We start from the raw sequence: 24,431 nt of genomic DNA, 5'->3' as shown, positions 1-24,431 counted from the left end.
TCAGCATATGCCATGATATACTTAGTTTGTGGATCAGGCCTTTGCTTGGTCCTGGTCAGAAGGTAATCTCTCCAGTATCACAAATGTTTAATGCTCAGAGGGTCTGATTGTCACAGCTGGACATCCTGAGTCTGGGCATCCAGCCAGAGCAGCTCTGTGTTGTCCTTTGGTCAGACCAGCATGAGGAGCATCCACATTGTGTTTTCCTGTGGGAGAGATTTGGCTGTGTATTCCCTAGAGGCAAAAATATTTGTATATGTGATGAGGAAAGCATCAATTCCCAGTGGGGCCTTAAAGTAGAACTTTTGGAGAGTATACCAAATCATTGCTAACCCTCTGCTTTGCATTTCTTTTTCTTGTAGTTTGTTGTATAAATTTTGAAAAAACTTTCGAATTTCCCCGTCTTACTTACCTATTACTGCTGTAACAGAACTATACTACAAATGGATAACTTTAAAAAAAGTAATGTATTTTCTCACCACTTTAGAGACTCTAAGTTGAAATGCAAATGCAAAAAGAACCACAGCAAAATTAAGAAAACTTTCTATCAAAGTCCAACTGTGTACAAGGCTAGAGAAGAAGTAGCACACCAGGCACTCCCACTCGCTTTGGACAGAACTGTATAATTGGTGAAATCACTTGGAGATCAATTTGACAATATAGTAAGAACCTAAGGAGCTCTTTTGGCCTAATGATTAGAAGTTACACAGCTAACCCAACAGCATATGGTTCAAAGCCACCAACTCCTGCTCAGTAGAAAGATGGGCAGTTTCCTCCCATGAGATTTACTGCCTCTGAAACTCACTGGAGGTCAGCTATTGATTGATTACGACTCAGCAGCAGTGAACACTAGTAAAAACCTAGATAGGGAAGGCTGCCAACCCAAAGTCCACTCCTCCTTAAGATAAAGATGGACAGTTTCTTGTGTGAGTTACAGCCTCTGGATACTTTCTGGAGGATCACTTATGGATCAGAACACTCAGAATGAGAGAGAGAAAAACCTGCTGGAAGGTCAGCCATGAATTAGTTGCAATTTGAGGGCAGCGAGTGAGTCTGTACTCTAGAGAGCTCTGGTGAAAATTGCCCTGCAAACCCTCTCTGGTGGTCTGAATCTACAAGCAGCTCCTCCTATTTGATTTACAGTCTAAGAAACCACCAGTGGATCAGCTATGAATTGATTGAAACTTGATGGCAGAGAGACACTCCCGCATGGTGGCATGGTGTAAGCTCTGTTTGTAACAGATAAAGATGTCCTTTAGCAGGTGAAGTGCAGGAGAAAGTTGCAATAAAATATTAGCATACAACAAATAAAATGAATGCATTTGGTCCTTATTTATCAGTATGCTCAAAAGCATACGATTGAGTGAAAAAAAATTGTAGAAGATTATAAAATGACTAATATATAGAGAGAATAAGATCCTGCCAGTAGTATGTGTATTAGTTTCTTCGTTCTTCAGTAACAGGTGGGTGATTTTAAGAAACAAATTTATTTTCTCATGATTAAAAAAAAGTCATTGCTCTGATGTGTCAGCCAACTCCATAGCTGACCCTCCTGTCTGTTTCTGAGTCTAAATCACACAAGAAGCTCCCATTTTTCTCCAGAATAACCTCTGCTGGATTCACACCACCAAAGAGGCATTGCCTTTGGTTAGCAGCACCTCTCCTGATTCACCAGGGCTGGAAGCTGTCAGCTTCCCATGACTTAAAAGGGTATAAATTCGGCCTCAGGACACCAGCTGTATAGGAAAGCTTCCTTCTCTATTCAGTTTCCATGCTTGGGAAATTATCATGTGATTTGGCATCTCTCCCTCTCCCACCCCCCCATCTTGCTGGCTTACTTGTTTAATCTCCTTTTTCTTTTGAAAGAAATCTGCTTTAAGATACACTCTATTCTAATACTGCCTCATGAATGTAACAAAAACAGTCTATTCCGAAATGAATATTAACTACACATCTATTGTTGTTGTTGTGTACCATTGGGCCAGAATTGAGCCATAGCTGACTCTGCAGTGGGTTTTCAGAGGCAGTAAATCACATGGGAGGTGATTGCCCATCTTTTTCCCGTGGGGCAGCGGGTTGAGTTGAACTGCGTGCCTATGCGATTGCAGCACAGCTTTTTACCACTAGGTCACCAGATGTTGTTTTTAGGCCCTGTCAAGTTAAGTACGACTCATAGTGACCCTGTGAACAAAAGACCCTGTTCTGTCCTGTGCCAGGCAGTCACTATGTCAAGGTCATCAAATTTGAGTTAGAATTTATAACCCATATTTTTTAGGGGACATAATTCAATGCCCAACATTTTCTAAATATTCTTTTGAACATTTTCTAAATATTCTTTTGTCCCTTATTTATTTACTTTACAGCCAAAATGTGGATTTATTCCTTTTTCCAGCGATGTCACACATGAAATGAAACATAAAGTGTGCCGTTACTGCATGCATCAACACCTTAAGGTATGTGTGGAGAGTAGCCAGCATCAAGTCTTTCCGCTAAGGCTTGTCTGTGTGAATGGGCTTTTGTGTGGGGTATCAGGCCTGAGAGGATTTTTTGTTTGTTTGTTTTCTTAAAATGCAGATAAAGGTAAACAACCCAATTGCAAAATGAGCACAGAATACAAACAGACACGGCACCAAAGAAGACATTCAAATGGAGAACAAACACATGAAGAAATGTTCAAAATCCCTAGGTCTAAAAGAGATGCAAATCACCCCAGTAACAATAGCAAAATTCAACAGAGCAAAAAAACAACAAAGGCTGGTGAGGTTGTGGAGAAACTGGAACTCTTATTCACTGTTGGTGGGAGTGAAAAATGGTACAGCCACTGTGGAAAACAGTATGGCACTTTCTCACAAAGTTGGAAATAGAAATATTGAACTGCCACCCAAGCAGATTATATGCTCACCCATGTTTATTGCTGCTTTGTTCACAATAGCAAAGAGTTGGAAACAACCCAAGTGCACATCAACAAAAGAATGGATAGAGAAACTGTGATATATTCACACAATGGAATACTATGCTACATTGAAAAACAAGGAACTCATGAAACATTATACAGAATAGGTCACCTTGGAGGACATTATGCTGAGTGAAATATCTCAGTCACAAAAAGACAAATACTGAATAATGCCACTGTTATAAAACAGGACTGACATGGAGGTTAGGGGGAAACTAAGAGGGGTTAAATAACATACACTGTATTGAAACAGACGATGGAGAATACTGTATAAAACTAATATATGATTAGGTATTATTGGCATGACAAGAGTCCAGAATAAGAGCTGCATAGTAAAGTGGACTGGGAGGGATTGTATAATAATGAAAGAATTTTATTTTTCTTTTCAAGGAGAAAAGTGTACTGGGGGGAGGGATGGGCAAGGAGGAAAATGTGCAACAATGAATGAATGGAAATCCAAGTTCTCTACAAACTTTGTTGAAATCTCAATTTAAAAATGCACATTTATTATTTTACTTTATTTCCTAAGTAGTTTATAGTCTTTGAATAGTGGTATCATTGAAAAAAGTACTAAATATGCCATGGACAAATTGGTATTGGAGGAAGTGCAACCACAGTTCTTCTTAGAGGCTAAGATAGTGAGACTTCACTCCAGATACTTTGTGCATGTTGTCAGGACATGCAATCTTTGGACAGAGACATCCTGTTGGGAAAGATGGAGGATCAGAGAAAGAGGAAGACCTTTCACAAGATAGACTGACACATGTCTGTAACAATTGTTAATGTACAGTGAATACCTAGGTTCAGTCTTCCTTCCTGGACAAAGATTCTTGCCAAGTGGAGGACAACTGAATGACTGAGGAGGGACTCCTGGTTTAGCCTGGCTATGCTTTGTTCAGAGCCTGATGTGACTCCAGTTTTATTAGAGTGCACAATGCAATTGAAAGGAGCAGTGAGAAGGTGAAATGAAGGTGCAGGGGAAGGAAAGTTTATTAGGAAAGCTGTATCTCAGAGCAAGGCAGAGTGTGGCAGGCCTCTCACCCTGGACAAAGGAGGAAGAAGGTTCTTTGCCAGTCATGGTGTCCCTCTTATTACATCTGACTGGCTCTGCAGTTGATGGGTTTCTGGACTTGAATCTGTACCTCTGGGATGATGTGGGTAGTTGTTCTAACATCACTTGTACACCTGAAACATGCCTTCGGGGCAACCTCTTCTGGAGTCTGGACCTGACAGCAGTAAGCTGGAGTGTGAAAGAGGTTGTGAGGATGTGCAATTTAGGTCAAGGTTCTGATCTTTTAGCAGTAGAGTGCTAGGGTCAAAGTAAACTTGACAGTACCCAACAGCAACAACAAGTAGTTTATCTTTAAAAAAGAGATATGATGCACATGCCATAAAATTTGACCTCCAAAAATGTAAAGCTCAGTGGATTTTAGTATTTTTGTCATATGTGAACATTGCCGCTATCTAATACCAGAAGATTTCTTCTCCTGCCATTGTTATCTGCCTGTTTGTTCTGTTCATGCTGACAACTAGTCTACTTTCTGTCTTTGGGTCTGGTTGTTGTGGTGACTGTAGTCACATACTAGCTGGTTCTCAGGCACTGGCTTCTGTTCAGCATAAAGCTTTTTTAAGGCCCATTTATATTGTATAGTATGTATCAACATTTTTGAAAAAAATGTCAAATAATATTTATATGGATATAACTCCTTTTTTGTTTATTCATGAATTTGTGGATATTTGGTTTCTTTGTACCTTTCTGCTGTTGTGAACAATGTTATGAATATTTATGTGCAGGTTTTTGTGTAACCATTTCATTTTTAAAATAAGAAAATGCAGATATAAATTACTTTCTCTTGGATATATATCTACAAGTGAAATTGCTTAGTCAAAATAAGTTAATAATTTGAGCAACTGATAAACTGTATTTCAGAGTAGTTACACCATATATTTCCTACCAGCAGTTGATGATAGTTCCAGTTTCTTGACATTCTTGCTTGTACTTCTTACTGTCCATTTTCAATAACCAATACTCTTGGTACCAATGGTTAGGAAATAAAAAAATAAATTGCTTTGGGAAAATCTGCTGTCAGATTTTCTGGAGACCTCTCCAGGGTACTTAAGAGTAATGATATTGGTCTAGAGACTAAGGTGTACCTGATCCAGGCCATGGTCCTCTCAGTTGCTGGCAGTGCATCTGAGAACTGAATGGTGTCCAAGGAAAGAAGAATTGATGCCTTTTAATTGTACTGGAGAAGAATATTGAACATACTATGAGAACAAACAGGTTGAAACCAGATTGCTACTTGGAAACTTCATCTCACATACTTTGGGCATATGGGGGACCAGGAGAGTTTTAGCCAGGAGGGCCCAGTCCTTTTGGAGAAGGACATCATGTTTGGAAGGGTGGAGGGTCAGCACAGAAGAGGGAGACCCTGGATGAAATGGATTGATACAGTGACTGTGGGATTAGGGTCAGATGTGTGAGAGGTGGTGAGATTGACATATGATAAGCAAGGTTCAGAGCTGTTGATCATAGGGTCACTATGAGTCATAATCATTTGATGGCACATAAAAACAAGAAGTAGGTTTGGAGTGGTATGTCATAGTGGTTTTGTTTGTGTTTTCTTTATGACTAAGGAGAGAACTCTGGAGACATAGTGAATAGCGAGTTGTGCTGTCAGCGCAAAGGCAGGTGGTTCCACGCCACTGGTGGTTCTGTGGAGAAGGATGGGTTGTCTTCCCCTGTACAATTTGCTGCCTCTGAAAACCTGCTTGAGGGTCAACTATGGGTTGGTTGAATGAGTGAGTGAATGGCTAATAATACTGTGAGTATTTTCTTTGGAGAAATAGCTATTTAGAGCTTTTGTCTATTTTTAATTAGGTTGTGTGTTTATTTTTGGGTTTTTTGTCCTCAGTGTTCTTTATATAACCTGTTTTTGTTTTTTTACTTCAATAATTGCTAATCTTTAGTAATGTTTAGTGATGGTTTTAAATGTAATGTTGTGTACTGTTGAGTCAGTATGGGAACTGACCCATAGGTGACCGTCCAGCAGGTTTTCAAAGGCATTTAATCACATGGGAGGATTACCCATCCTTCTCCCATACAGCATCTGTTGGATTTGAACTGTGTGCCTTCAAGATTGCAGGACAGCTTCTTGGTGGTAGGCCATCAGTACTACCTTTATTTATTTTTTTTAAATTTTTTTTTAGTACTACCTTTAAATATAATGATACATTAAAAGAGCCTAATTTCAGTGGTTTTTTTGGTCAAGGTCATATACTAAAGTTACATGCTGGGCCAGCAAAGTGTGATGTGCTGAGAAGGTGGAGGAACCAGCTTTGCAACCCTTCACTGACCATAACTTTGCCACATTGTGGAGATAGAATATGAGTTTTTGAATTGCATGTTGGGCTCTCGTGAGTCCTACCTCTTCTCAAAGATATGGACTGCTTACTTGGGATATCTGACCTGGAATTGTCTTTGATACTCTTAAAGAAACCCCCAAAACCAGTTTTGGAGTTGCTGTGATTCCTGCTGACTGCCTGTGTCAGGAGTAGAATTTTACTCCATACGTTTTTAGGTTTGTAGAAGTAGGTCACCAAAGTTTTGTTGGGTTTTTTCCCCTTGCAATTGATTATTATTTTTTATAGTTTGTGTGTGTGTGTGTGTGTGTGTGTGTGTGTGTGTACTGTCAAATCAGATCTGACTGGTATAGGAGGAGATTGCCCCTCCTTCTCCAGCAGAGCATCTGGTGGATTCGAACTGCATGCCTCTGGGATTGCAGTGGAGCTTCTTGACACTAGGCCACCAGAGCTCCCTTGCCAAAGCTTTTTTGTGATGCACTTTGGGTTAGAGTAGAATCATCAGCCTTTACATCAGCAGCTAAGCAGATTAAAGTCCCTTGTTTTACATAGCCATCCTGCAGCAGGTTTGAGCTGATGAAAGATGAAAACCTTGATTTAACACGTTGCCGCATACTTTAAAATTGACGACCTTGCTTAGAAACACATTTTTTTTCGCTATAGCCGTCATTTGCGGCAATGTGTTAATAACCACTTGACGGCACATCAGTAAAAGTTTTTTTATAGCATTGTAGTTATCATTTCATTTGGTTATACTCACTTTGTTTATAATATTACTGTTGATGGATTTGATTTTAATAAAATTCCCTTAACCTTACTTTTCCATATGTTAATTTTATTCCCCTTTCCCTTCCTACTCATTCCTGGTAACTATCCAAAAATTACTGTGTATAAACTTTTCTTTAGCTTTAGTAATAGTAGTCTTATACGGTAATATTTTTTGTTACTAATTTATTTTGCTTAATATAATGTCCTCTAGTTGTTGTTGTTATGTGCCATCAAGTTGCTTGCGACTTGTACATAGCGACCCTATGTACAAAAGCTCTAAACACCATTCTATCCTTTGCCAACCTAGCCATCTCAAACGTGCTCATTCCCACCACTCCAGTCACAGAATCGATCCATCTCATTAACGGTCTTCCTCTTCTTCGCCGCCCCTCCACTCTGCCAAACATGATGTCCCTCTCCAAGGACCAGTCCCTCCTTGCAACATCAAATACATCACCTTTATCTCCATGAGCTAAGGGTGGGTATTCTTCTGTGCCATTTACTGCCTCTGAAAGCCTGCTGGAGGGTCAGCTATGAGTTAGTTCTGACTTGAACTTTTCGAAGAAGAGCAGAAGTTCATTACATAGAGAAGAAAGAAAAGACCAAAATTGATATCAGAAGAGACTAAAAATTGCAGTAGAGCATTGAGAAGCCAAAGCAAAGGGAAGAGATGCAGACGTGAAAGAGATGAACAGAACACTTAAAAAAGTAGTTTGAGAAGACAACGTATTATAATGGAATCTGAAAAGAGCTAGAATTAGAGAATAAAAAGGTAAGAACTCTCTAAGCATTTCTCAGGCTGAAAGAACTGCAAAACAAATTCAGGCCTCCATTGCAATATTTTAGTATTGCAGATGCCATGGGTAAAATCTTGAATGACCCAAGACCTATTAAAAGATGATGGAAGGAATGCAGTCCTTGTACCAAAAAGCACTAATTGACACATAAACTAATGGTAATAAAGAAGTTTAAGCTGCATTGAAGACATTGGCAAAAAATAAAGCCCCAGGAATTAACAGAATGCTAACTGACATGTTTCAGTTTACAGATGTAGCCCTTTATGCACTCATCAGTCCATGCCAAGAAATTTGGAAGACACCCACCTGGCCCAATGACTGCAAGACATCCATGTTTATTCCCATTCCCAAGAAAGGTGATTCAGTAGAATGCGAAAGTTATTGAACAATATCATTAATAACACATGTAAGGAAAATATTGTTGAGGATCATGTAAAATGGCTAGAACAACACATTAAAAGAGAAATTCCAGAAGTTCAAGCTGGATTTAGAAGGGGCTGTGGCACCATAGATGTCATTGCTAATGTTGATACAGAAAATACCAGAAGAAAGTCTGTGTGAATAGATATTTGATTGTGTGGATTATAACAAACTATGATTAACATTGAGAAGACTGGGAACCTCAAAACAATCATGCTTATACTAAACCTATATTTATACCAAGACCTGTTTTCCAGAAAGAGCAGGGGAACACTGTATGTTTTAAATTAAAGTGTGGGTTAGGGCTATATCCTTTCTCCATACCTATTCAATCAGTATACTGAACAAATCATTCAAGAAACTAGAATCTATGAAGAAAAATATGGCATTATGATCAGAGAGTACTCATTAACAAACTGTTGTGCAGATGATACAGCCTTGCTCCCTGAAAGTGAGAAGGATTTGAAGCACTTCAGAAGATCAGAAACTACAGCTTTCTGTATGGATTGTATCTCAACATTAAGAAAATAAAGGTCCTCCTCACTGGGCCAATAAGCAGCATCATGATTATTGTTGTTGTTATGTGCCATCAAGTCACTTACAACTCATAGCGACCCTATGCACAAGAGCCCTAAATCCTGCTCTATCCTGTGCCAACCTCACTGTCTCTGACACACCCACTCCCACCACCCCAATCAATTAATCGATCCATTTCATCGAGGGTCTCCCTCTCCTGCACTGTCCCTCCACTCTCCCAAACATGATGTCCCTCTCCAAGGACCAGTCTCTCCTTGCATCCTTTGACATACCGAAGTATGTCAGATGAAGCTTCAGAATCCTTAACTCCAAGGAGCAGCCCAGCTTCACCCTCTCCAGGACAAACCTGTTTGTTCTCCTAGAAGTCCATGGTATATTCAGCATTCTTCTTCAGCACCACAACTTAAAAGCATCAATGCTCTTTCTTTCATCCCTAGTCACTGTCCAACTCTCTGATACATAGCACATAATTGTGAAGACTATAGCCCGGATCAGGCGCACCTTAGTCTCCAGCCTGACTTCGTTGCTCTTCAGTACTCTGGAAAGGCCCCTGACAACTGACTTTCCCAGTGCAATTTGTCTCTTGATTTCCTGGCTGATGGTACCAGGAGTGTTGACTGTGGAGCCAAGGAAACAAATTGTTAACTATCTCAATCTCTTCACCATCCATACTGATGCTGCCAATTGGCCCAGTCATTAGAATCTTTGTTTTCTTGATGTTGAGCTTCAATCCATATTGAAGGTTGCAGTCCTTGACCTTCTGCAGCAAGCATTTCATATCCTCCGTTTCAGCAGGGGTTATGTCATCTGCATAATGCAAGTTGTTGATGAATCTTCCATCAATCCTCATTTGATGCTACATTCCTCTTTGTACAGCCCAGATTGACAGAATACATCCCTTGTGGACCCCCTTCCCAATTTTGAACCATGCAGTGTCTCCTTGCTCTGTTCTGACAACTCCCTCTTGGTCCAAATATAGGTTTCACATAAGCACAGTCAAATGTTCTGGGATTCCTATTCTTCTCCGAGTTAGCCATAGCTTGTTGTGATCCACACAGTCAGTAGCCTTTGCATAGTCAATGAAGCACTGATAGACATTCCTCTGATACTCTGCTTTCTGCCGAAATCCATCTAACATTAGCTATAATATAAGAGCATCATAATAGAGAAAGGATTGAAGTTGTCAGTGATTTACTTGGATATACAGTCAGCACTGAACACCAGTAGTCAAGAAATCAAAAGACATATTGCATTGGGTAAATCTACTGTTGAGGACCTCTCTAAGGAGCAGTTATGTCAGTTTAAAGACAAGGGGCATGTGATTTAAGCCATAGTCTTTCCAATTTCTTATTACACATCTGAAATTGGATAATGAATAATGGCAGCAGAAGAATAATTGATGCCTTTGAGTTGTGTTGAAAAAGTTGTGTTGGGAGAAGAATCCCGTGGTCTTTTTTCAAAATGTTGCTGAAGAACACGCAAAAGATTACTAGAACAGTACATTAACAGAGAACTGTCATTAAGTTCAAGCTGGTTTTAGCAGAGCCTGTGGCACCAGAAATACCATTGCTGATGCTGATGTAGAGAATACTAAAAGAATGTCTGTGCCAAACAAATATGTCCTGGAGAAAGTGCAGCCAGTATGCTCCTTGAAGGCAAGGGTGGTGAAGCTGCTTGAATATTTTGTGCATGTAATTAGAAGAGGGTCAGTCTTATGAAAAAGATATTCTACTTGGAAACGTGGAGGGTCAGCAAAAGAGAAAAACCCTCAACAGTGGATTGACGGACACAGTGCCTGCAACTGAGTTGAGGTATATCAGAGATGGTGAGGATGGCACAAGGTTCACATCAATTGTTCTTGGAGTTACTACTATGAGTCAGTCACCTAACAACAGAAACAAACAGCAGATGTTTAACCATCTTTACTTCACAGAACATTTACTTCCACTTTTCACTGGCTAGTTAGTCCTAGATTTTGAAATACATTGGTCATGTCAGAAAATAATTACATTTAAAAATTTTTAAGTGAAGGGAGCTCTGGTGACCTAATGGCAAGAAGCTACACTGCAATCCCAAAGGCACAAGGTTCAAATCCACCAGATTCCCTGCTTGGGAAGGAGAGACAGTCTCTTCTGGTGCCACTCAGATATGATTTGACGGTACACAACAACAACAACAACAACAGAAGAAATAAATTTGATGTCAGCTGGCAAATTGCCTTTCAAAGGATTGTTTCATTATTAGACAGCATCATTTTGATGGGTTTTATAGTCTGATTCAGCCTGTACATTTAAGAAGGTACTTGCTGCATTCTTTCCCTGCACACATGGCAGGATAGGGTGGCTTGATAAATCCTCCAGAGAACTGGGCACAAGCTCCTTGGGTTCAGATTTAGTTACCTGGATGATTGGAAAGATCTCTTGGGATCCTTGTGTCCTCGGTCTTGGCTGTACCTGTCTCTCAGTACTTGGATGTCTAACCATGTGGTATTGTCCTGTCTCATCTCGTGCATTATGTTGTTTTTTCCCTTAGGTAGCAACTGGAAAGTGGAAGAAAATAAGTAAATATTGTCCCCTTGATCTCTACTCAGGGTAAGAAAGTGTTTTCCTCTGACTTCTTGCTAGAGTCCGTGTAGTAATGGACCTTTAGGCTCTGCCTGCCGTTCCCATTAATGTCTCACACAGAACCCAGTTAGGGCTCTGCATCTGCAGGTTACTTCCCTCTGAATAAAGTCATGACTGGATTTGTCTTCCACTCATGCTGGAGGACAGTGGCAGGTGTGTCAGAGACAGTATTGGCTCAAGATAGGGCAGGTTTCAGAGCTATTGTTCATAGAGTCACTGTGAATCGTAATCAACTCGATGGCTCATACCAACATGGCAGAAACCAGATGGCATTGAAACCCTTGCCTGTCACTGTCTGTTTGCCAGAAGTGAACAGCGACACCTTGACAGGGTAAGCACAACAGAGACGCCACTCCAGGAGCTGTTCAGAGAGTCCACCCAGCTCACTTTTATTGGGGGCTGCAGTGCACTTACAATGCAAGCAAGTAAATAAGAAGACAGGGTGGGCTTGCAGACATGGGACATGTGGATTGGATAGGAGAAGCTCAGCCTCGTGCAGACTACTCCCAGCTCAACAAGATGCAGCAGCCGTCTTCCCAGGTGGCGTGCTTTCTCAAGCTGGTACAGCCAAACACAGGAGAGCTTTCTCTATCCCATCCATATTAAAGGCCATTGGCAGGCTTGCACTTATCTGAAGCTAGGCGATCTGTCCTGACCAGAAGCCCTCCCTTCCACCCCAACATTCCCCAACACATGCCTTCCCTACATACAGAACCTAAGAATTCATTTGTTGTGTTGTCACCCCTCTGGAGGCAAGAAAAAGCCTCTAGGAGCTGTAACTTTTACTGAGGGAGCTTTTCCTGTCCTGGGCAAGGGTATCTCAGGCTCCCGTTTTGCAGCCAGTGTCCAGAGATCAAGAAGAGCCACCCTGAGTCCTTTTATACTTCTTCTAAACAAATCAGATTTCCTGAGCATGATTTTAAATGGCTTCCTAGTAACAATAATACTTTTCCCTTTTAGAAATAAACAGAGAATGCACTTTGCCTTGAAAAGTTTGTTACAGGAAGCACAGAATAACTTAAAGATATTCAAGGTAAGAATTGCTTTTTTCATGGTTGTTTCTTAGGGGTTGGGACCCTTTGACCTGTGCTAGGGATCATCCTAGCCCCTGCTTGCTCCAGCCTCACCATCATCTTCTCAAGAATGGAGAACAGATGGATCTGTTCTGGGGGATGGCTGTGGATGTCTGGGCCTGACTGTGACTGCCTTGAAGCCCTGCCAGACCTGCTAGTTCTAAGTGGTCCCTGCTTACCTCAGAGTCCTTTCTCTAGGCCCCACTCCATTGGGACAGGCTCCAAGTGTGCACAGATCTGTCTTGCGGTACTGGCCTGGGCTGCTTGTGGAATGATGTTCTCCTGGATGGGTAAGGGGCACCTTGACCAAGGGCCACCAGGCCAGGATGTATGTGACTTCCTTGTCTTCCCAGCCACTATGTTGAAATAGGAAGCAGAGGGGCATCGAAGAAGAGGCAGCAAAAACCAGGAAGGTAGGAAAGATGAGGTCGAATATCCAGGATGAGAATGGAGCGGCCCACACTGAGGGGGGATATGAGATGAAGACTGAGCTTTAGAGGGTGAGAGGGGTCTTAGAGGATGAGGTGAGAGATGATAAAGGATGAAGGGACAAGGTAGTGAAACTGTAAGGGGTGGGGAGAAAGTATATTGATTGTGGATCCAAGCAAGACGAAATCATTGACAATTTCCAATCTTCTCCCATATTTCAGGCATGTTGCTAGGAGAGCCTCTTGATTTACTTATAGGTTTTGCAGGAGCACAATTAAGTATTCTGAGATTCCCATGCTTCCAAATGTTAGCCATAATTTGCTGTGATCCACACAGTCCAACGCCTTTATATAGTCAGTAAAACAGATATACACATTGACTAGGTATGGTAATAGGAGGCATACCTGTCTGGTTCCCCTTGGCAAAGCAAATACCTTTAATCTTTCTCCGTTGAGAGTAGTGTTGGCCATTGGCTTTATATCTATATGCTTTTAACTATATTGAAGTTTCCCTTCTGCTCTTTTTTTTTGTTGAGTGTTTTTAATTTCTTGTTATGTGCCATTGAGTCGCCTGTGACTCAGTGACCCTATATACAATAGCTCTGAAACCTGCTGCCAGTCTCACTGACTCCAACACACCTACCCCCATAGCCCTAGTTAACTCTAACCAATCCATCTCATCTGGGGTCTTCCTCTCCTGCGCTGTTCCTCCACCCTTCTGAACATGATGTCCTTCTCCAAGGACTGGTCCCTCCTGGCCCCATGCCCAAAGTATGTGAGATGGAGCTTCAAAATTTTAGCCTCCAAGGAGAAACTTGGTTTCACCCTCTCCAAGACAGACCTATTCTCTTGGCACTCAGTAGTACTCTTCTCCAGCACCACAGTTCAAACCACAGTTGATTCTTCTTCTGTCATCCTTGTCATTATCCACCTCTCAGATGTAAGGCAAGTATTTGCAAAGATCATGGCTTGGATTAGGCACACCTTAATCTCTAAACTTACATTGTTGCTTCTTAGTACTCTGGAGAGGTCCCTGCTCGCAGATTTACCTAATGCAATTCTTCTTTTGATTTCCTGACTGCTGGTGCCAAGAGTGTTGATTGTAGGGCTGAGCAAGCTGTTAACTGTTAACAACCTTGATCTCTTCTCCATCTATCATGATGCTGTCAGTTTTTTCACATAACAGAATTTAATTTCCCTAAAATTCAGTGTTATGAAAGGATACTGAATTTTATCTAATGCCTTTTTTACATTAACTGAGATAACCATGTGATTTTTTTTTTTTATTGTTGTGGATTATGTTGGTTTGTGTTTGGGATATCCTTGCATACATAGTATGAATCCTATTTGATCTTAATGAAATTTTTTTTTATATTGGCCAAGAATTTTTACATCAATATATTTTTTTTTACATATGCTTTCATGAAGGGAGCTCTGGTTGCCCAGTGGTAAGGTGCTGTGCTTCCAACACAAAAGTACATGGCTTGAATCCACCAGCTGCTCTGTGTGAGAAAGATGGGCACTCTCCTCCTGTGTGATTTATTGCCTCCAAAAATGTGCTGAGAGTCAGTTGTGGGCCGATATGATTAGATGTCACACCACAGCAACAACAATGTTCATGAGAGTTACTGGTCTGTGCCTTTTTTTTTTAGTGATGTCTTTACCTGGCTTTATTGTTAGGTCTAGTGTTTATTTCATAGAAATATTCCATCGTTTTCTATATTCTGAGATAATTTGAGTAAAATTGGCATCAGCTCTTCTATGAATACTTGGTAAAGTTCACTGATGAAACCAGAACTTTTTGGTTGAGCGCCCTATTATTTTTGACTCTCATTTTTGTGAGCTCCAAATCTCTCCCTAACATAGGCCAATCAGGGCTGGCTCCATACTGCTGAACTCCAGGGCATGGTCAGGTCCATACCTGCTAGATTGAAATGACCCACACTGTCTACTGTTGCCTTATAGATAATTGATTTAGCAGCTTACACCAGCATTTACTATTTCACAGCTTATGTGGCAGGCTTTGGAGCTCCTTGGCTGGCTGTGGCCCAGAGTCTTGCATGAGGCTGTCTTCTGGGGCCAGCTCTGTGGAGTTTCTCTTGTAACATCATCTTGGGAGCACTCTTATCCCTCTGCTTTGTGTTCTCAGAACTGTGTATGGAGGGAGGGCCTCTTTGACACGTGTCTGCCTTCTGGATTCTGCTCATCACCAGTGGAGCATCATTGGGATGAGAGCCTGTTCAAGGGGCCTTCGGCTGAGATCATTGCAGAAGGAGAGGTGTTGTGTAGGGTGGAGTGGCTGTTGCAGCACAAGAGGTCTTATGCATCGGAGAGCCTCTGCAGGAGGAGAGGTATTGTGAATGGTGGAGTGGCTGATGCAGGAGAGGAGGACTTACGTATAGGGGAGCGGCTGGTACAGGAACAGAGGTCTGGTGCAGGAGGAGAGGCCTCATGCATAGGGAACCTCTGTTGCAGGAGGGGCCTCGTATATGGTGGAGAATCTGGTGCAGGAACAGAGGCCTTGTTCATGGGGGAGCCTCTGGTGCTGGAGGAGAGGCCTCGTGCATAGGGAGCCTCTGGTGTAAGAGGAGAGGTCTCGTGCTTAGGGAGCTTCTGATGTAGGAGGGGCCTCATGGGAGAGAGGCTGGTGCAGGAAGAGAGGGCCTTGTGCATGGGGGAGCCTCTGGTGCAAGAGGAGAGGCTGGTGCATTTAGGAGTCTTTGTGACATTTGGTCTTGATTCTCCCAAAGGCTCAGCTCTGACAGTGGTGGGATGAGTGCCTTTTTTATCGCTAAGAACTGGGCATGTGACTGTTTTGCTTGTGGGCTGTGTGGCTCTGATCACTATTTCAGAAATAGGGAGTTTTTAGACCAGGGTATATAATTTCACCTCTTAGAAACTTTTCTCTCACTGTATGTCCTCCCAGGGCCTGTCTTTTGGCCAGTGACCAGTGACCCTGTGCTCATGGATGCTTCTCCATACAGGGAACCCCAGATGCAGAGGGCCATGTCCTGTGATGCAGGATAAGGGTGTCTTCTCTGTGCTGTTGGAGCTGACATTTCTCTTTCTCTTTTCCCCAATATGAAGAACGGTGAATTAATATATGGTGGCAAGGAAGCTTGGGACTCGGTGGCTGACTGGGGCGAGCTTGCTCACCACCTGAAGCCTTTCTTCTTCCCTTCCAATGGCCTGGCCAGTGGGCCACACTGCACCAGGACTGTGATCCGAGAGCTGGTGCATGTCCTTACTCGGGTGCTGCTGAGTAGTGCTGACCAGAGCTGGCCAGGAGCCTGGAGAGCTGCTCCTGCAACACGGGGCCCAAGAGCCTGCGAAGCCAGCCCCTTCAGCAAACAGCTGCACTGTCAAGGTATCCTCCTTGCTAAGTGGCTCTGGGGTGGGCAGTTACGATAGGCTGGTGCACATGACTCTGGGCCTTATGGGTGCTTCTTGACTACACTGGGAGCCTCCCCCGTCCTGTGTTTGATCTAGGTTTATAAGGTGCAGGACATGTGTAGTATATCTGTTTCACTTTCCTGTCTAACCTCTTTGTATATTCCCACTGCAACCCTTGAGGGTAGGTTTTCATCAGCCTGATAGTAACCCTGAGAGTTAAAAGTTGGAGGGTAGATTTTTCAGATGAAGAAGTTGTTTTAAGGCTCAGAAGTCCCAGAAGGGGAAACCTGGTGTCGGAGGCAGAAGTGATGCTCACTTGGACAGTGGTTTGCACATAGCCCTGGGACGTTCCTGGCAGCTGTGGCTCAGACAGGTGCAGGCGATCCCAGAACCTGGCCACTGGGACTTGGTGCTTCAAAGCGTCCAGAGGGCTGAGGTGAGCCTTCTACTGGAGCAGTGGTCACTGGACAGTGCAAGTCTGGGGATGCAAGGAGGGACACCCAGCTCATGTTTCTTCTAAAATCTGTTAGGCCCTTGTTTGTTCTTATCATTTGGCAGTAAGCACTACAGCTTCATTAACATTCAGGATGTGAAAGCCACTTCATTTGAGCAAACCAGAAAGTCTGGTTGTTCAGTTTTATGCTAAAGACACCTGTAGTGTTGAGGTTGGTCTGAAAACATGCTCAGCATTTGCAGAAGCTGCTTGCTTACTCACAGACCTAACCAGCAGCCCTGCCTATCTCCTGGGTGGTACTTGCCTTTGGTGGCCCATCCCTGATTATGCCCTGCTTGTTCTGCAGGGGTGCCCCATCTCCGGTTGATTTTTCCCCCCTTGTCACAAAAGAAAGCCCCCAAAAATGTATTACAGTCACACTTAAAAGAACATAAATGCCTTTGAAAAAACAGCATGAGTCTTGAAGGACACCTAAGAGCCTGGTGGCTCTGAAGTTCCCTTGACAGCTTTTCTTTCCCCTGGTCACGCATTGCACAGCCCCGCAGGTCCCATCACTTGGGTGAGTGAGTGCTGTGGTAAGAGCCTGTGAAGTGGGCAATGTGGAAGCAGTAAGGACGTGCTCTGCATTTTGTTTTACAGCTGACCCTTTCCCCTTAATTAGTGTGCATTTGTGTCAGTGTCCGTTTTCAACTTTTGCCCTTCATGAAGCTGTGCACTGCTTGGGCCTTTGGTTTAGCTTGCAGCTTTCACTCCCCTTCCTGAGCACACTCCGTGTGGAGCGCAGCGTGTTCTGGAGCAGGGCCTGCCAGCCGGAGGCCAAATCAACCTGAGAGGGGAGGCTGTGGTGGTATCCCTGCAACAACACGGGCAGCCCCTTGGTGTGTGCAATTGTCTGCTTTCTCCTGGGAGGCAGCTCCTAAGTGAAGACAGGAATCATGTTCATTTCCTTATTTGTCAGCATGAGGACGGGCCCGTGGTGTGAGTTTAAGCTTCAGGACTCTGTACTACAGCGTGACTGGGCTGTGGCGGGCACCTCTTCCTCAGTGTAGCCTGTGCTCTGTACTACACTTAACATGCACAGAGCATTCTATTTGCAAATTGGGGGTGTATGAAATTCTGTGTGTTGGTTTCTGCAGACTGACTTCCATTTCTTTCTAAACGTGAGTTAGCAGTGACTCTGGCCTGGTGTGACCAGCTGGCTGGGAGTGATTGAACTGCTGGCCCATCTGCATGTGTCAGCACCTGGCAGGGTATCCCTGGGGGTACTCATTGGGTGGCTGCACCCTCCGGTGCATTAGGCCCTCACCGCAGCCCACAGGCAAGTCAGCACCTCAGCTGCTGTTGCTGCACACCTGCCCTGTTGCAGTTCGTCTCATTGCAGCTAGTCTTCATTGTGATTTGTTGTGTTTTTCCCTGATGTTCTTGGTAGGAAAATACACCTCCGAGCACTCAGGGCTACCGAAGGACTGTCTTCTGTACAGAACCCTCCAGGTTCAGATGCTGGACATGCTGGACATAGAGGGCCTCTACCCTCTGTATAGTAGGGTTGAACAGCACCTGCAGGAGTTTCCTGAGCAGAGGTAAGCCATAGGCTCTGGCTGCTGCTTGTTACCAAGCGCTGAGGGGGACCCTGTGTTAGGATAGCCAGCCACCATGTTACAAGTGGGCCTGGGGAAATTTCACCTGCTTGAACACCTTGTGCTGTTAAAGACCCTGCTATCCTCTTCTCTCCCTGTCTATGGCTCCTGTTCCTTGGATCTAGCCTTAGAAAGGAAGACCAGGGTTCTTTACCAAAGTCACTGTTCTTACTTATTTCTAATGAGAAGAAATTGCATTCTGTGAACTTGACATTTCTAAAATTAGCTGTTTTAGCTGTCATTCTTTGCTGTTTCCACTCAACTGTAGAGGGCAGCAGTGTTCCACAGTCAGGAGCTGCTTTGCTCGGCAGTCTTGAGGCTGACATGCCAGCAGCTCTGCTGAACTCAGCCTTTTGTTTTCAGGCCTCTCTCGAGCTCGATCCACTCAGGGTGGATGTGCATTCTGTGGCCTAGTCTTTAGGGCTAACCAAAGGCCACCAGCAGCTCCACGGGAGAAGGAAGATGGACATTTTCCCCTTCTAAGATTTATGTGCTGGGAAGGCTGATGGTGGATTGCTGTGAGTGGGAATGGACCCAGTGGCAGTGGGTTGAGTTGATTTGAAGAGTAGCAGGCGCAGGGGTTAGCACCCCATGGCCTGAATGCCTCTCCTGCAACCCCACTTGTGCTAAAGGATAGCTCCAGTCTAAGATGCCAGTAGTCATTAGCTTCTGCTAGTTTTTATTTAGAACCTTAAAAATAGAAATTATTTTAAAACTTATTTAAACTTTATTACAGCCAGTGTCACTTTTAGGAAGATGTTCATGCATTGCTATTGTTAGGTGCCATAGAGTCGATTATCACTCACAACAACCTTGCAAGACAGGGCTCTTGGGCTCTTTATGGATGCAGATTGCCACACTTGTTCTACAGATTGGTGGGTGGATTTGAACTACTGACTTTTTTATTAGCAAGAGAGCCATTGACTTTCTGGGTAATTTAATGGATATATTAGGTACTCTTTAAAACAAAATGTGTGAATTTAAATTCAGCTTGTTAACACTTTAGGCAACCTTACCATTTTGGTTTTGTGTGTCTTGTTTCTGCTTTTCCCTTCAGAAAAGCATTGCAAATAGATGGACCTTACAATGATGCCTTTTATCAGAAGTTGCTTGACCATTCTACTGAGGATGATGGGACACTGGCTTATGCCTTAACCAAGGTAGGACATGCTGTTCATGGACCTAACTGGGCACCTTACACTCAGTACACAAACTTGGTGGGGTATGGGTTTGTATTTCCTGAGAAATACTGCTCTTTAGACCTATGCCTTACTGTTGTTGAAGAAAAAAAAATTAGGGATATAAAAAAAGAATGACTGTGTACTACATATTGGATTGTTCTAGCTGTCTGACATTCTAGGAGGTCAGGGGCATGGTTCCTAGGAAGCTGTGCTGTTAACCCAGAGATGTCACCTCTCTGACTATTTGAAACCACTCCTCTGGAGGAAAATGGGCAGTCTACTCCCAGTGTGATTTACTGCCCCAAAAATCTTGCTGAAAGATCAGCTATGAGCTGGTTCCGATTTGACAACAATGAGAGAGAACTTTCTCTAAAAGCAGAACTCAAGACGCATTGAAGTGTTAGCTAGTTAGCTAGAGAGGGAAGAAGGAGAGGGGTCAGTGAGAGTTTCATGTGATACTAGAGGACACATAACATTTGCCAAAACCTAGAGAATGTACAGCAAAGAGCTAACCCTCAACTCAGCTATGCACTTCAGTTAATAATGTATCTGTTGTAACACTATACCAAGGAATGCAAGGTGTCAGTGATTGTAAATCTCTGCAGGTGGGAGAGCTCAAAGAAGAACATTCTGCTTCCTGCATGATTTTCTGCAAAATGAAATTGCTCTTTTAAAAACAAAAGAAAAACAATAAGCTTGTGAAACAGTGCACAACATTGATGCGTCTGGAAGGCATTATGCTGAGTGAAATAACTGTAAAGAGACACGTTCTGAGCTAAAAATTAAAACTAACAGCAAAGCAAGAAAGACAAAGTAGGGTAAATGAAGACAGGAAGGAAGGAGGTTAGAGACAGCTCAATTAAAGATAGGTCTGAAATGAATTTTCAAGTCTGTAAGGACTCCTCAGGAAGCATGGAACAGAAATGGATTGCCTGTGACTTGTGTACATTTAGCACCACACTTGGTAGTATGAAGCCCATTTTTAAAAAGTAATTGCAGAAAAGTTAAATAAATGGGGATTTGAGGAGCTCTGGTGGCCTAGTGGCAAGAAGCTGCACTGCAATCCCAGAGATATGTGGTTTGAATCCACCATATGCTCTGCTGGAGAAGGAGGGGCCATCTCCTCTTGTACCAGTCAGATCCAATTTGACGGTACAAACACACAGAAAATAATAAAATAAAAATTTTTTAAAAATGGGAATTGGAAGAGGACAAATACTGCAGAAGTCCACTGTTGCAAAAATAGATGGTTATGGTGGAGCAGAAGGGATGGCAGAGAGAAAATGAAAGGAATGGATAGATAATGAACACTGTGTAGGCAAAGAGGGAAAGTCAATCTGAAATGAATGGACAATCAGTGTATTTAACAGTCTGGAAGAAGATATACACTGGATTAAATGGCATAGAAGAGGGAATGAAGGGGGGGGCAACCAGAAGGTGACGTGCAATGTATAATAAGGATTTGCTTAAACATTGTAAAAAGTTAAATGCAACAATCAGTGTTAGTTAAAGCTATGAATTATTATGTGAAAAAAACCTATCTAGTATTTGTAAACATACAATTTAAAAAAACCAAAGTCTATTTTTTAAAAAAAAAAAGTGGCTAAAATTTTTCCCAAATGATATGGGTAGATTATCCCAGGGCCCGGAAAAGACTAAAGAGAATTTTCTTGGCTTTATTATCTCCAGCTTTCTGAAGATACTGATTTGCTGGTCTCATTACTTAAAAAAGTAGCTTTAGCTGCCTTTTATGGGGTCACCTTTATGGGGGGCCTAGACCTCACCTTACCCATGACTGAATGGGTGCTGCCCCTGGAATTTTGCTAAACAGTGACTTGAGAATTTCTTGAGAAGTCCTGTTTTCTCTCCTTAGGTGGAAGATATTAATAGGCACATTGAACATGGACAGGAAAAATAAATTGCATGTGTACTTTTAGTAACCTCTAATTGGAAGCTGGCAGCTCTGTTAGGGTGGTGTCTTACATTGCCCATGTGAATCTGCCAGCCACTCTGCAGGAGATGGTCATTATCTGTAAAGATGGACACAACCAGGATCTGGTGGGAGCTGTGGGTCAGAATCTCCACCATGACTGTGGGTTTTTAATTGGAATTCAGCACTACCCTCCTGTGATGGAAGTCTACTTTGTCATTTCACACTGTGATGGTATAGACTCTCATAACCTTCTTCTGTTCATTGTTATGTGTCGCTTATAATAAATGTGGTTTTTAAAAAATTTTTTTAAAATATTAATTTCAATGAAAATTTACAGAGCCTTTGGATTTCCATTCATTCATTGTTGCACTTTTCTCCTCTCTCACACCCCCCCCCAAGTACACTCTCCTCTTGGAAAAGTAAAAGAAAAATTCTTTCATTGTTTTACAATCCCGGCCCCCAAGGTCCACTCCACTATGCAGCCTTCACTCTGGACTCCCATCATGACAAAAATACCTAATCACATATCCCTTGTAAACAGTTTACTCCCCCATTTGTTTCATTGCAGTATACATTATTTAACCCATCTTTCTCAGTCTCCCCCCAACCCCAATGTCAGTTCTGTATTACAGCAGTGACACCATGCAGTATTTGTCCTATTGTTACTGAGATACTTCACTAAGCATACTGTCCTCCAGGGTCACCCAGTTTGAATACTATTTCATGAGTTCCTTGTTATTCAATGTAGCATAGCATTCCTTTGTGTGAATATACCACAGCTCTCTATCCATTCGTTTGCTGATAGGCACTTAGGTTGTTTCCAACTCCTTGCTATTGTGAACAAAGCTGCGATAAACATGGGTGTGCATGTAATAAATGTGTTTTCTAAGAAATATTTTGGTATTTGACCTAGTTTACTGCTGATGTTAATTAAGTTAACCTAGTAATCACGTATAGATTTTTTTAAATTTTTTAAATTATTATTGATTTTAATGAAAATTTAATAATTTTTAAAATTTTGAAAAAGATTTTGATTGAATTTTGCACAATCAGTGACTTATTTATTACAAATACATTTTTTAAGAGACATAAACACAGGTTATACATAAGGATTTCACTGGCATGCACAGGAATCAGATTGATTACATCTGCGGAAGAACCACTGGAGCAGCTCAATCTCAGCTCTGAAAACTAGGCCAGGAGCTGATTGTGGAACAGACCACCAACTACTCATAAGCAAGTTCAAGCTGAAGTTGAGGAAAATTAAACTGAATCCACGGGAACCAAAATATGACTTTTAGTCTATTCCACCTGAAGTTCAGAACCATCTCAGGAACAGACAAACGAGGCTTTCAGCACTAATGAGCAAAGACCAGATGAGTTGTGGGAGGATATCAAGGGTATCATCCAGGAAGAGTGCAAACATTTATTACAAAAAGGAGGAAGAAAAGACCAAAATGGATGTCAGAAGAAACTCTGAATATTGTACTGGAGCGCAGAGAAGCCAAAGCACAAGGAAGAATTCAAGATACTAATGAGCTGAACAGAAGATTTCAAAAGGCAGCACGGGATGACAAAGTAAAATATTAAAATGAAATGTGCAAGGAGCTGGAGTCAGAAAATCAATAGGGCCGAACTTGCTCAGCATTAAGACCTGAAGAACAAATTCAAACCTTGAGTTGCTATAATCAGTGATGCTTTAGGCAGAATATTAAATGATCCAGGAAGTATTAAAAGAAGATAGAATATATTGAGTCACTGTATCAAAAAGAATTGGCAGACACAGAAGAATTTAATGAAACAACATATGAGCAAGAGCCCATGGTGATGAAGGAAATAGCAAAAAATAAGGCCCCAGGAATAGATGGTATACCATTTGACATATTTCAGCTAACAGATGCTGCCCTGGACGTGCTCACCAAGCCAGGAAATCTGGAGAACAACCACTTGGCCATCTGACTGGAGGAGATCTATATTTGTTCCATTCCAAAGAAGGGTGACCCAACAGAGTGTGGAAACTATAGAACAATATCATTGATTTCACATGCAGGCAAGATTCTACTGAAGATTATCCAAAAATGACTAGAATAGCACATCATCAGAGAACTGCTGGAAGTCCAGGCTGGGGTTAGAAGGGGTCGTGGTACTATTGATATTGTAGCTGATGTTAGATGGATCTTAGCTGAAAGTAAGGAATACCAGAGGAAGGTCTGTGTTTGATTTACTATGCCAAGGCGTTTGACAGTGTGGATCATAACAAACTGTGGCTGACTCTCAGAAGAATGGGAATCCCAGAACACTTGATTGTGCTAATGCGAAACCTATACTTGGACCAAGAGGCAGTCGTCAGAACAGAGCAAGGAAACACTGCATGGTTCAAAATTGGGAAGGGTGTATACCAGGGATGTGTCCTATCTCCATACCTTTTTAACCTGTATGCAGAACAGATTATCCAGGAGGTTGGGCTCTATGAGGAGAAATGTGGGGTCAGGATCGGTGGAAGATCTATCAACAATCTGCGTTATGCAGATGACACAACCCTGCTTGCTGAAACTGAGGAGGACCTGAAGCACTTGCTGCAGAGGGTCAAGGACTGCAGCCTTCAATATGGATTGAGGCTCAATATCAAGAAGACAAAGATTCTCACCACTGGACGAATTGGCAGCATCAGGATGCATGATGAAGAAGAAATTGAGATTGTTCACAGCTTTAGTTTGCTTGGCACCATAGTCAACATTCTTGACATCAGCAGCCAGGAAATTAAAAGACGTATTGCAATGGGAAAGTCTGCTGTTAGGGACCTCCCCAAAGTACTGAAGAGCAGTGGTGTGTATCTGGAGATTAAGGTACGTCTGATACAAGCCATGGTC

The 24,431-nt window shown here is 42.4% G+C and overlaps 1 protein-coding gene across 1 annotated transcript in view; it reads left to right on the top strand.

Moving 5' to 3' along the window:
- Positions 1-24,431, top strand: part of IPPK (inositol 1,3,4,5,6-pentakisphosphate 2-kinase) — a 97,140-nt gene that overhangs the window by 59,141 nt on the left and 13,568 nt on the right. The window contains exons 6-11 of the mRNA XM_006900722.1: positions 2,364-2,453; positions 11,371-11,429; positions 12,423-12,495; positions 16,051-16,330; positions 18,240-18,390; positions 19,505-19,607. Of these exons, the coding sequence (XP_006900784.1) occupies positions 2,364-2,453; positions 11,371-11,429; positions 12,423-12,495; positions 16,051-16,330; positions 18,240-18,390; positions 19,505-19,607 (756 nt within the window). The remainder of the gene's footprint in view (positions 1-2,363; positions 2,454-11,370; positions 11,430-12,422; positions 12,496-16,050; positions 16,331-18,239; positions 18,391-19,504; positions 19,608-24,431) is intronic.

The sequence above is a fragment of the Elephantulus edwardii genome, unplaced genomic scaffold (genome assembly GCF_000299155.1).
Source record: "Elephantulus edwardii isolate Elephantulus edwardi_28Jun2011 unplaced genomic scaffold, EleEdw1.0 scaffold00292, whole genome shotgun sequence".
In the NCBI taxonomy this organism is placed as follows: Eukaryota; Metazoa; Chordata; class Mammalia; order Macroscelidea; family Macroscelididae; genus Elephantulus; species Elephantulus edwardii.
The sequence above is the reverse complement of the archived record's forward strand: the minus strand, read 5'-3'. Positions and strand labels throughout refer to the sequence as shown.